Source organism: Hypomesus transpacificus, unplaced genomic scaffold (assembly GCF_021917145.1).
Source record: "Hypomesus transpacificus isolate Combined female unplaced genomic scaffold, fHypTra1 scaffold_132, whole genome shotgun sequence".
NCBI classification, from domain to species: Eukaryota; Metazoa; Chordata; class Actinopteri; order Osmeriformes; family Osmeridae; genus Hypomesus; species Hypomesus transpacificus.
The window spans coordinates 570177-583325 of NW_025813708.1; the positions used below are offsets into that span (position 1 = coordinate 570177).

General features: G+C 45.5%; 2 protein-coding genes across 3 annotated transcripts; both read left to right on the forward strand.

Annotated features, from left to right (window-relative positions):
* The first annotated feature begins 296 nt into the window (after nucleotides 1-296).
* On the forward strand, nucleotides 297-7106 carry zfand6 (zinc finger, AN1-type domain 6). Of its 2 annotated transcripts, none has more exons than XM_047050939.1 (6): nucleotides 297-709; nucleotides 3338-3495; nucleotides 3638-3752; nucleotides 4508-4593; nucleotides 5560-5670; nucleotides 6235-7106. In XM_047050939.1, the coding sequence occupies exons 2-6, from the start codon at nucleotides 3345-3347 to the stop codon at nucleotides 6381-6383; spliced, it is 612 nt and encodes a 203-aa protein (XP_046906895.1). In that variant the 5' UTR covers nucleotides 297-709; nucleotides 3338-3344; the 3' UTR covers nucleotides 6384-7106. The 2 variants fall into 2 exon arrangements, with proteins under 2 accessions (XP_046906895.1, XP_046906894.1); XM_047050938.1 differs by lacking the exon at nucleotides 297-709 and adding an exon at nucleotides 1131-1270.
* A 230-nt stretch (nucleotides 7107-7336) lies between these two features.
* fah (fumarylacetoacetate hydrolase (fumarylacetoacetase)) lies at nucleotides 7337-13143 on the forward strand (the record flags this gene model as incomplete). The annotated part of the gene is made up of 10 exons (XM_047050937.1): nucleotides 7337-7544; nucleotides 7764-7874; nucleotides 8147-8268; nucleotides 8573-8622; nucleotides 9021-9111; nucleotides 9315-9412; nucleotides 9577-9629; nucleotides 10915-11014; nucleotides 12725-12855; nucleotides 12976-13143. Coding segments are annotated over exons 1-10 (1089 nt in total), but the record flags the coding sequence as incomplete, so codon positions are not given.
* Between the last annotated feature and the right edge of the window lie 6 nt (nucleotides 13144-13149).

The window sequence follows — 13149 nt, forward strand, 5'->3', positions numbered from 1 at the left end:
TCTGTGATAATTAAATATTATAGCGGTAGTTGAGAAACTGTAGGCCTATAAATCAGCGTCATATATGTTGAGATATGTGAAAATTACAACCCGATGTTGTCCTGGCTACGAGTTAGGCTGGTTATTAAGTTAACAGGAAGTTCAACAGTCGAGTTGGAGGACAGTAAATCAATTTAGCCGTTAATCATCACCAACTCTTGAGATCAGTGCGGATGAGCTGTTTAAACTGAAGGGAAGCTTGTCATTCTCGTGAAATCAACTGTGACACATTTGACTCCACATGGCACCTTGACTGTGACGTCACGGTCAATGTAACAGTGTGGGGGTTGGAGACGCAAAGTATCAAACTCGCTAGCAAGGGTGTCCTACAACAAGATTAGCTATATCTTTTGCACACAACCGCTGTTGTGTATATTATAGTTCGTGTTGTGGGGCAGGGCAGGACGATAAAATACACCCTACACAGTTGCAGAAAGAAGGGGAGATTACTATAAATGTTTGTAACTAGCCAGTTTGCTGTTTAAATGTACTAGCTACTGTAGTATAGTAGCTAACTGTCGTTTGTTGAGTTGACTTTTTCCCGTCGCCGAAGAAGAAAAGTTAAACTTTTCTTAGCCATCAAAACCAGAGAACGTCGGTAACCTACCATTGCGTTTTACAGAGGATCTGACAGCTAACTGATATTGGCAATATCTGTATCGCAACGACGGTAAGACTAATTTGAGTTCATACATGCTAGCTACTTTGTCTTCAACAAACTTCAACTGGTGTGGTTTAGCTGACGTAAGTACAGCATTTACAAGCTAGCAAAGTCAGTTATTGACATATTATAACTTCTCAGTGATTTTTGAAATCAGCTGTACTAGTAGCTAGTACAACGTGTTTGAAGTTAATACATACAGTTACAGGGTCTACCCAAAGTAATATAACTTTTAGTGTGGCAATCCACATGAAGTATAAACACTAAACAAGTGAACCTTTTGCTAGCTATCGAATGAAGCTAGCTAGGGTAGGTGTCCCGTGTTTTGATGACTTGTTTTTCTGACAGTAAAGGGCTTCCCCCTTCCCCCAACAACCAGCTGTTTCAAAGACCGTGGTTGATTGACGTGTCATCTGTTCAATGATAACGCTGATGTAGGCGTGGTTCGGTCTCGAACAGCCAATCACAGTGAAATATGAGTTATTACATTAGCCACATTGTATCTCACAATGTCGGATGTGTAGAGTAAAAACGAAGAAAGAGCAGTCGGGGATTGGGACGATTCTTGAGGTAAATTCAAAGTAACATTGTAATGAACGGAAAACATTTTTGATTGGTTGTCTTCTGAATGTTGACGTTTTCGTTTCTGCTCGCTGGGTTGTCTGATAACAATGTTTCATTTATCAGAACAAAAGGAAGCTGTTGAGACAGGAAATGAAAGGATGTCTGCGGATTTGCTTTGAAGAACCAGTGCGTGGCACAGTTCTCCAACTCAAATCATTGATGTTAATCGATTTAGAGATTAAAATGTACCAATCTGGGAGGGTAAAGGTTATGCGTTGCTGGCAAGCTGACGATATGCTTACTTGTAGCCTTTGTTTGTTTTAGCAAACAGAATTGGCAATATTAAATCTGCATATTAGGCTAGTGGTGTAATGGTGAGATTATTCGAAATTAAATACATTGCAAAGCAGGTTCATGCATGGCAATGCCACCTATGCTGATTCAGTAATTAAATTCATAGTGTGATAATAGAAAACTACCTGTAATCTTTTGGTTTGCATGCACACAGCCACAGTCCCAGGCTGCCTACCCACTACGATGCCCAGCATGATTGATGATGCAGCACTGTAGACTCCATGGCCAAAAACTTAAATATAACAACTTTAACATTTAAAAACTGCCTTTGCTGACAGTTACACCCAACTGCTTAACTGGGGGTTCATAGTTATGGTACACATGCTTTGTTATGTAGTTTGTATGAGTATTATAGCCCCTTACAGTCTTGCAGGCTAGACATGAGGTCAGTGTATGTTTGGGTGCTGACAGGTTCTCTATCAAGAGTTGTCATCTCGAAGTTGAACAGCAATAACGTCAGTAAAATAAATGGTTCAGTCTTAAAACCCTCGACTTTAGATCCAGCTCTAGGTCATTTGTGTTGGTTTTTCCTCTGGTATCAATCTTCCATTATAGTCGAGGCAGAAGAATCCTCCTGTTTTTATTAAGCCCACTTTTCAAATGTGAAGACCAGGATTGTCTTTCTGGTCTTAAGGCTGTTGCCGTGGTTATCGTTGAACTGCTCATCCTTTTAGATTTGATTAATGTGTAACGGAGGACATTTGATTGGGGTTGAGAGATTTGATGCTATGTTTAAATGGGAGCTTTTGGCAAAGCCTAATCTGCAGGAGATCATGATTGATAATCGTTTTGTAATTAATCGTCCCCCATGATCGTTTGCACAGACACAGAATGTAAATAATGGACCGCATTGTGACAAGTCTTTATGGCCAAGTTTAACTTGGCATTTGTGATGAAGGCCTCTTAGCTTCCAGTGATGTATGAATGATGAAAGTGGTTCTATATCTTGATCTGTATGGTATCCAACCTTCTATCCAGATTAATGACTGCCTTCAGATTAACAATGGATTACTTGCTTTTTTCTCTCTTTAGCCTCTCTCTCTCACACACACACACTTTGTATTTCCTTGCTCTCATTCTCTCTCTTTTCTCCTGTAAACTATTGCGACAAATTGGTCATAAATCTGCTTGATGATATTAGTGCTGTTCTGTCAGAGGTCCATAGATCTGACCAATATAGCTCCTCCCCTTCTGTCTCATGGAAAGGGGGGCTGTGTGTCCATCCCAGATGGCTCCCCCCCACCAAATGCACTGTTACATCATCACACAGATCAGTATGATTATCATAGGAAGCTTGTGTCACATTAATGGCTGGCTCAGTCCTCTTCTGCCCATTTGAGCTGTTTTGTTTATGTGGCCTGCCTAGCAACTAGTAAGTCTGTGTTCAGAATGACACTTGTCAGAGAGCTGTGGGCTGTTTATGGAAGTGATGTGGCTACAAGAAGACATGTTGTTCATTCTAGAATTCCTGTCATCGTTCCAGATCTTCATAGAATTATGTTCCGTTATGATGTAACAATAAGACGCAAGAATGTGTGTACTTGTAGTTTTCAGATTAGGTCAAAGTTTATTACCCTCTGCCACAAACAGCTGAATAGAGAAGAAAACAGTATCATTTCTAGACATATACCAAAAACTTATTTTCAAACTCCCCCACTCAGCCCTAACCAGTATGTTGTAGACAGATGTTTTGACAGCAGCATTGATTGACTTCCACAGGAGGGATATGGCCCAAGAGACCAACCAGAGTCAGGGACCTCTGCTCTGCACCACCGGCTGTGGTTTCTACGGCAACCCGCGGAACAGCGGCATGTGCTCGGTGTGCTACAAAGACTTCCTGCAGAGACAGAACAGCAACGGAAGGGTGTCTCCCCCAGGTGAGACCTGAGGGGCTGTCAGCCTCACTGAGGGGGCTTAGAAGGCTGTACTAGGTGTGGTTCTGGATCTGAGAGAGACCGGCGGGAGACCAGGAGGGAGACTGACAGCTGTGATCACCGAGCAGTTTTCTTGTCTTTCCAGGGTCGTCCTCTGCATGCAGCCGGGGAGAGTCTCTCCTAGCACAGTGCTCTGAGAGCAGTACTGTAGATGTACCATCAGCCTCACCACACACTGACACAGCCTCAGGACACACCAGGTACGGGGAGAGTCTCTCCTAGCACAGTGCTCTGAGAGCAGTACTGTAGATGTACCATCAGCCTCACCACACACTGACACAGCCTCAGGACACACCAGGTACGGGGAGAGTCTCTCCTAGCACAGTGCTCTGAGAGCAGTACTGTAGATGTACCATCAGCCTCACCACACACTGACACAGCCTCAGGACACACCAGGTACGGGGAGAGTCTCTCCTAGCACAGTGCTCTGAGAGCAGTACTGTAGATGTACCATCAGCCTCACCACACACTGACACAGCCTCAGGACACACCAGGTATGGGCGTCAAACCTGTATTATAGGATCTATAGTCGGGATCACTCCCAGTTAGGGTTTCCTAAAACTCCATGACTACAGAGGCTGACTCACCCACTGGTGATACATTTCCTTTATTACCAAACTGGTGTGTTCACTGAAATAGTTGAATTGCAAGATCTGAGAAAAGGACAATTTCTTCATTGCTTTCCTATTCCCCATGTGTCTCGTAGAGAAGAGTGATGTCATGTTTCTGAACCCTTAGAATCGCTCTGCAAAGATCGCAGTTGAAAACAGTGTGCTTCTGTCATAGAATAACACCAGCATCTTTGCTATCTCCTAAACCATTCATACTGTTAAGCTCCAGAACAGCTGTACAGGATAAGCGTGGGTCAGAGATACTAGGCTTTTACTCAACATATTGAAACAACTCCAAAGTGTGACACACTATCATCTGTCTGGTTCCTCATTCTTGTATCCAGCCCAGCTCTGTTGACGCCAGCATTGCCAGTTTCGTCAGAGGCGAGCCCAGCAGCTAAAGCAGGCCTGAAGACAGAGGAGATACAAGGTGTGTAGTGCTGCCCGGGGGGCTACAGCTGTGAGGCTGGGCCAAGTTCTGCTCTTCTCTGGAGGTCACACTGAACTGTACGGCCACATTACCACCATGGGAACCCCCATAGCTGACCATAACACACACACACACACACTCTCACACAGAGTGGTGTTCTCATGCTGTGGCCTCATCCATATTTCCTTTGAGAATAGTAAAAGGTCCAAAGTTCACTAGTTCCTTGGTCACCTCTGACAGGATCACAGCCCCAGTGGTTTTCTATGTTTCTGTCTACTCCTAGGCCTGAGTAGCCCAGTCCTAGACTTAGCCTCAGCCTCAACCCCAGCCTCAACCCCAGCCTCAGCAGTAGCTAGCGGTAGTGCAGGTATCTCAAGGCCAGGGGCAGCCAGCCAGAGCAGACCGTCAGGGAAGAGGCCATCTCAGGAGGACAGTCTGGGGGAAAGCTCACCACCAGCCAAGAGGAGACTAGAGCGCCCCCTACAGCTTATAAACGGAGAGAAGGGTGAGTGAAAGAACGACCTGTCACCTTCCAAGCCCGAGGCCAGATCAGGGACGGGCCTTGAGAATCCTAACCCACTCAGAAGCCTCTTCCCCACCACCCGGACAGGCAAGAAGCAGTTAGCCGACAGTTAGGCGACGGCGGTCAGTTGCTCCCGCTGTGATGGTTAGCGTGCAGACTGCTAGTGTAGGCTGTACTATGTGGGTTTGTAAACAAAAAGAAAGACACGCATGTAAAAAATGTTTACTTTGTTTAGGAGGGGAAAAATATCAAGATACGAACATGGTAAATGGAAAAATAAGGAAATGGTCAGTATTTTAACCCATCCTTTTGCAGTCAAATGTTTACTTTATGCACATCACACTTGAAGGCAAGTATGAGTGCGTTATCTGCTGGGTGGTCGTTGGGTTGTCGTACGCTCTGTCCTGATGTGAGGGTGAAGGTGTCTCCGTCTCCTTTACCAGGGCCTGTCTCTACCCCTGAGGGACCTGTGGACGACCAGGATCAAGCCTCAGACAAACCCAAAGCCAAGAAGAACCGCTGCTTTACCTGCCGCAAGAAAGTGGGCCTCACAGGTAGAGTTACCCTCTCTCTCTCTCTTTCTCTTTCTCTCTCTCTCTCTCTCTCTCTCTCTCTCTCTCTCTCTGTCTCTGTCTCTGTCTCTCTCTGTCTCTGTCTCTGTCTCTGTCTCTGTCTCTGTCTCTGTCTCTGTCTCTGTCTCTCCCTCTCCCTCCCTCCCCCCCCCCCCCCCTCTCTCTCTCTGTCTCTCCCCCCCCCCCCCCCCCTCTCTCTCTCTCTCTCTCTCTGTCTCTCCCTCCCCCCTCTCTCTCTCTCTCTCTCTCTCTCTCTCTCTCTCTCTCTCTCTCTCTCTCTCTCTCTCTCTCTCTGTCTGTCTCTCTCCCTCCCTCCCTCCCTCCCTCCCTCCCTCCCTCCCTCCCTCCCTCCCTCCCTCCCTCCCTCCCCCCCCTCTCTCTCTCTCTGTCTCTCCCCCCCCCTCTCTCTGTCTCTCCCTCCCTCCCCCCCCCCCTCTCTCTCTCTGTCGCTCCCTCCCCCCCCCTCTCTCTCTCTCTGTCTCTCCCTCCCTCCCCCCCCCTCTCTCTCTCTCAGCATGTTAACATGTCTTCGCTCTCTTCTTGCAGGGTTTGACTGCAGATGTGGTCATGTGTTCTGTGGCATGCACAGATACTCAGACATTCACAACTGCACCTTCGACTACAAGGCGGACGCAGCGGAGAAGATCAGGAAAGAGAACCCTGTCATCGTCGGAGAGAAGATCCAGAAGATCTAGAAGATCTGACCTGCGACTGAGTAGAGAAAGGCATCCGTTGGCCATGTTGGTTTTTGGCTTTACCTTTGCTCCCTGCTTTGTTGCTGTTGCTGAGCAACACGCCTTCCAATTGTCAGATCCTTAAATCATGCATGCCACTCTGAAAACTTTTCTTTGAAGATTTATTTTATTGGAACCCATTTCCTTTTCTGCAAGTTATTTGAATATATTTTACCTCTTAACGTTGCCCGTTGTTGGTTGTGATATCTCTAATAGGGAAAATACATTTTACGGATATATTTTGATTAGGGCTTTGACCTTTTTAATTTGGGGCTACCTGAAGGGCTGTGCTTCTTTAAATGCATGCAAATACCTTTACCTGCCTCTCCTATGTATGTAGCACTAGTCAATAACCGAATGTATTACGACATGCAAACCCCCTCAGATATCTTGTTTTACATGACAGAAATGTACATTTGCTGGTCTGTTCCTTCACCTTTTGTATAATTGAGTCATTATGGAGTGTGAGTTGACAGTGTGTGTTTGTGTGTATGTACGTTTCGGAAGTGATCATGAATAGACTATATGCACGTTGTTGCTGGTTGTAAGTTTATTTGAAAATATAGTTCATTTATGAGTGAACAAAGGAATGACCTGAATTTATTGTGATGTATTTATGTTAGTTTATTCACTGTTACAACTTTGATCTGAATAAAGTTCAAACTTTCTTTCTCAATTGAAAAATGTGGCCGAAACCATTTAGATTCTAGTCACACACAAAAGGGAGGTCTGAGAATAACTTGGGCTACACGTTTTTTACACGATCTCTAATTTCAGGTAAAATCTTCTGGAGAACTACGTCAATTTAAACACATTAGGTTAATCAGTTTTACTAGAGTATCGCTGAGTCATTCCTCAAGCCGTTTTGGATTATATTCTGACCTCGTGAAAAGGGTGGATATGAAACGGAGTGCGTGATTGGTCGCTGAATCACTTAGTGGGAGGCGCTCCAGTCCAATGGCAGCGGTCAACATCTGGAAGCGTTTACTCACTCTGCTGCTTACTTTGAAAAGTATCCCGGAGTACAACTGCAACTTGAAAATGTCTTTCGTAAAAATTCACGAAAATTCAGACTTTTCCTACCATAATTTACCATACGGAGTGTTTTCCACACCGGATAATGTAAGTACTAACTGACAGCTCTTGATTAATGTTTAGCCTACCTGTTTATCACCGGCAGTCTGAAAGTGCGTCGACTGCAAACTTTGGAGAGCTATTTTCATTAGGATACCCAATGTATATAACTTCATGTATGCAACTCTGTTAAGCTTTTGACATGAGAGGTTTAACGGGTGTGTCCTGAAGTTATTAGTTAGCTTATGTGTTTTTGCGTCCATTCAGCCCAGACATCGAATTGGTGTTGCTATTGGAGATCAGGTATTGGACCTGAGTGTGATTAAGTCATTCTTCAATGGACCCTCCTTGTCCGCACGCCAGGATGTCTTCGACCAGGTAATAAGCACCTTCTTTATTTTGAAACAAAATAGCTGATTGATTCACAACGAGGCCTTATTAGTCATCAAGCGTTGCGTGTCTGCCCCCTTTCACTCATCAGTATTGTGCAAAATAAAGTGTATTAAAGTTATTGACCCAGACATTACACCTATCTTTGAGAATCGTTATTGATTTGTAAACAACATAATTTTTTTTTCAAATTTTTTTTGACGGCTTTCTAATCCGCTAGGCTGCCTCGATCTCTACACTAATATGCATCTTCCCTCCAGCCGACCCTGAACGCCTTTATGGGTCTCGGTCATGAGGCCTGGCGAGAAGCGCGCAGAACCGTGCAGACGCTGCTGTCTGCTAACGAGACCAAGCTGAGAGATGACGCCAACCTCCGGAGCAGGTGAGCTTCCAGGTTTCCCCTATCTGACTTCCCTCAAGTGCTAGCTGGAAATGTTTCATTTATTTATTTGTTGTACTTTGATAATAATAATTTACAGAGAACATAATGATTTAGGCTACAGAGACCAGCATGAAGTGACATTAATAAATAAATAACAGTATATGTATCTTAATTTGTTCTTTTGACACCCATGCATGGTTATTATGATGCTCTTTTGTAGTGTGTGTGTGCTTTAGCCTACATGAGGGGGCCGATTGGCTGATCACTTTGACATTCACATATATTCTGTGCTTTTGTCTTCAAGAGCATTTGTGCCTCTGAGTTCAGTCAAGATGCATCTTCCTGCTGAGATAGGTGAGCTCTTCCTGTTTGTAGTTAACCACTTCCTGTGCCCCTCATCCATCACATCTCATTCTGAAGCTGATTTAACTTTTTTGATTATATATCTTCTATCTTGTCAGAGGTCCCCTACAGAAAGGTTTGACTTGCTTGCCAGTGCATGTCATAGGTCTTGATTCAATCTTAAACCCAATTCGTGTGGCTACATGAGGCCCCACTGTGTGCCAAGTCAAGTGGAAAATAGAAAAAGTGTTTAAAAAAAAATGGGAGATCAACTCTAGGGGGTGCTACTGAACAGCCTAAACCTAGCAGTGCTTGTGGTGGTGCTAAGATATATCCTGTACATAAACACAGTCTCTAACCTCCTGACTTCTTTCTTTCACACATTCCTACACACATGGTTCTCCACCCAGGTGACTACACGGATTTCTACTCCTCCAAAGACCATGCCACTAATGTGGGCATCATGTTCCGGGGGAAGGAGAACGCCTTGATGCCCAACTGGTGAGCCAACGCCTGCTTTCATTCCACCTACACCGTTAATAGTTTTAGTTGCTGTATGGTTACTTGCTAGACTCAGAGATGACCGACAGGGAGATGATACATTTGATAGAAGTGCTTGTGTGTGTGTGTGCGTGCATATGTGTGTGTGCATGTGCTTTTGTGTGTGTGCGCGTGTGCTTGTGTGTGTGTGTGTGTGTGCGCAGGTTGAGGCTGCCAGTGGGCTACCACGGCAGAGCGTCCTCAGTGGTGGTGTCTGGGACGCCCATACGCAGACCGTCTGGCCAGATGAGACCAGACCCATGTAAGACCCTGAGAGACCCATCCAGTCTTCAGACCTAATGCCAACTACCTAGTCTACAGACCTAACACCATCTACCCAGTCACCTTGCCAGATCGGACACAAAGTTTTGGTTCCCAGACCACTTCTTTGTTGGGTGACAGCTCTGTTGTGTTCTCTCCACACAGCAAACCCTCCTGTGTTTGGTCAGTCCAAGCAGCTGGACATTGAGCTTGAGATGGTAAGGAACTGGACTATGCATTACATTTACATTTAGTCTATCCAGAGCGATTTACAGTGAGTACAGGGACATTCCCACCGAGGCAAGGAGGGTGAAGTGCCTTGCCCAAAGACACAACGTCATATGGCAGGGCAGGGAATCGAACCGGCAACCTTCTGATAAATAGCCCGATTCCCCTAAACGCTCAGCCATCTGACTCCCATACTGTACCATACTGTACACCTGATCTATAACAATACTTTATTTATATAGCACATTTCATACAAGAATTGCAGCTCAAGGTGCTTTACATAAAATCAATAAAACAATAAATATGAGTAATATAAGTAATAAAACCCTTCTGAACACAAGCCGCAGTCTTTGCGGTATCTTGAGCCACAGTCTGTGGTTTCCCGATATAAATAAAAATGTAACTCAACAAAACACAAGCTGCAGTTTTTGCGGCAATCGGTCTTTTGAAAATGTCTAGCGTGTTTGCTTCCCTAATATTTATGGGTAATGTGTTCCATAGTTTTGGCGCGTAGTTGACAAAGGCCGCATCACCAATCTTCATATGACTGCTTCTGGTGACCTTTAATAGGCCTGCATCTGATGATCGCAGTGTTCTAGCTGGTGTGTAGTTAGTCAGAGAGTTAGCAATGTAGCTAGGTCCTTGTCCATTTAGAGCTTTGTATGCAAGGAGAAGGACCTTAAAGTCAATTCTGAAGGTAACAGGGAGCCAGTGTAAAGTAGCTAGGACAGGACTAATGTATTTTCTCCTTTTAGTTTTGGTTAATAATCTAGCTGCAGAGTTTTGAATGAGCTGTAGTCTTTCAGTGGTTTTCTTGTGAAGAAAAGTTAGTTACAGTAGTCCAGCCGGCTGGATATAAAAGTATTAAATATCTAGCCACATAAAGAAAAATGACTGGGTGAGGAATCTCTTCCTAGACACTAAATTAACTCCTGTCCTATTGTGGCTTTCTGGTGGTTAGCGCCTCTGATATTTAAAGACTTGGCCAAATTTTATGGAAGAAATTCCTCTCACAACATGTCTCAGTGCTCCTTTATGTGATGATGTGTTACATTTACATTTAGTCCTTTAGCAGACGCTCTTTTTCAGAGCGAGTTACAGTAAGTACAGGGACATTCCCCCTGAGGCAAGTAGGATAAAGTGCCTTGCACAAGGACATAACGTCTTTTTGCACGGCCGGGAATCGAACCAGCAACCTTCTGATTAATAGCCCGATTCCCTCACCGCTCAGCCATCTGACTCCCTGACTTACCCCTGTGTTGTGGGTCCTACCAGGCCTTCTTCGTAGGAGGAGGTAACCGTCTGGGAGAACCCATCCCCATAGACAAGGTCCACCAACACATCTTTGGCATGGTGCTGATGAACGACTGGAGTGGTAAGGCCCAAACACACACGCACACACACGCAAATGATGACATTATTTAAAAACCGATAAAACCAATCGGCATTATTCATTCAAAAAATCTAACGTCCCCTAACTGTATTCTCCCTGGTGTTTCTTAATTGGGTTCTACGTTATAAATGCAGGAGCCTTCAGGTCATGTGTAGTCCTAGGGCTCAGGCCCCTCGAGGAAATCCCTTTGCCAGCCAGTCACACAACATGACAGGCTGAATCAATTATAAATAACCTGGAGGATCTTACGAGAAGCTTTGCAGAGGCAGCGTTCTTCAGCTCCCGTGTTCCAGTATGAAAGTCGTCTTCCTCCATTTGACCGTGTTCACTTCTCCCCCCTCCCCCTTCTTTGTGGGAGGGGCCTAGGTGGCACCCTATTGATCCAGTCCAGACTAGGAGTTGGAAGAGTATTTGAACCAGGGCAGAAGTATACTGCATTTAAATGGAATGCAGCACTAAATTGACATCTGATTTGCTTAACAGAACCCAGTAAATGCCCCAACCATAGCCCGACCCCTCCCTCCTGGTAAAATACAGGACAAACCTCTCACATAGAGGGTCTCCTGGACTGTAGTAAAAGAAAGCCCAGCATAATTCAACATGTTTACACACAGGGCACAAACTAGCTTTGGTCGGGCTTCACTCAGTCATAGTGAAGACAGGTGTCAGATAGCAGGCCAAATCACAGCTTTCAGACTCCTTGACATCCAATATCCTGGGAATACAGGATTGTTGCCTATGAACTGAAAGGCAGCACAGTTTAAGACAAGCTCCATTTATTTTTTGGGGAGTCCATGATGGTTGTGCACAGATGCTGTGTGGCCCACCATCCCATAATAATAACCATGCTTCTGTTCTCCACTTCTTGCTCTCGCTCTCTCTCTGTCTCTCTCTGTTGCGTCTGCTGAATATGCAGCTCTAAGGGCAGAGCTGTCTCTTGTGGTATTTCATGCTTGACTACTAAATCACATCTGTTTTGTGTGCCTTTATATATAGTATTATGTAGCTATTGGTCTACTCTATCTCCTCTGATGTTTACAGTTTCTGTTAATTATATCAAAGTCTATATTTCTCCTCCTTTCCTCTCGCATTTTCTTATTGAAACCTCTTTATGAGGTTTATCCGGGAGGCTGAGGGTGTAGCCAATGGGCCGTCCTTCCTGTTCCATCTCCCAGTGAGCAGGGTTCAGCCTCCACAGGAGAGCAGGGCCTCACAGTAGGGCCCCACAGCAGGGCCTCACAGCAGGGCCTCACAGCAGGGCCTCACAGTAGGGGCCTACAGCAGAGCCTCACAGTAGGGGAATACAGCAGAGCCTCACAGCAGGGCCTCACCGCAGGGCCTCACCGCAGGGCCTCACCGCAGGGCCTCACCGCAGAATCGTCAGATTCCCAGTGGGGTGACACAGAGCAGAAGTAGCTTAGCTCCACCAGGGTAGGAATGGAGTGTGGGGAGGTTAGCTTGATAGTGCTGATTCTCATACATCTGGGTTGTGATGCACCTTGCTTGCAGCTGGAGAGGTAATGAGAGCTGAAATGGGCTTTTCACCTGACTACCTTATGTTATATAACTTTGTTGTTGATGTCACTTGCAGGAAATGACCAGGTGCTCTATTGTAATGAGCACCACAAATCATGTTTCCACTAACTTCTCCTTGGCGTCATGCCCTGTGGTGTGTGTGTGTGTGTACTGCAGCCAGAGATATCCAGGCATGGGAGTATGTCCCTCTTGGGCCTTTCCTTGGGAAGAACTTTGGGACCACCATCTCCCCCTGGGTGGTCCCCATGGAGGCCCTGATGCCCTTCGCTGAGCCCAACGCTGTGCAGGTGGGTCTGGGGACGTCCTGGGTCTCTCTGGAGCCCTCTGGTTCTCTCTGGGCAGCTTGACTGGGTGGCCCATTTGAAATGTTCTGTGTTCATTCTCTGTCATTGTTGTTGTTGTTCTAGGACCCCGAGCCCCTCCCCTACCTTCGCCATGACGATGCCTACACCTTCAACATTAACTTGTTTGTGTCAGTGAAAGGTCAGGAATCAATGCACACACAAACACACACAAACACACACAAACGAATGGGTTTGTTTCCAATCCAATTAAACAGGTGCCCACTCACATTATGGACC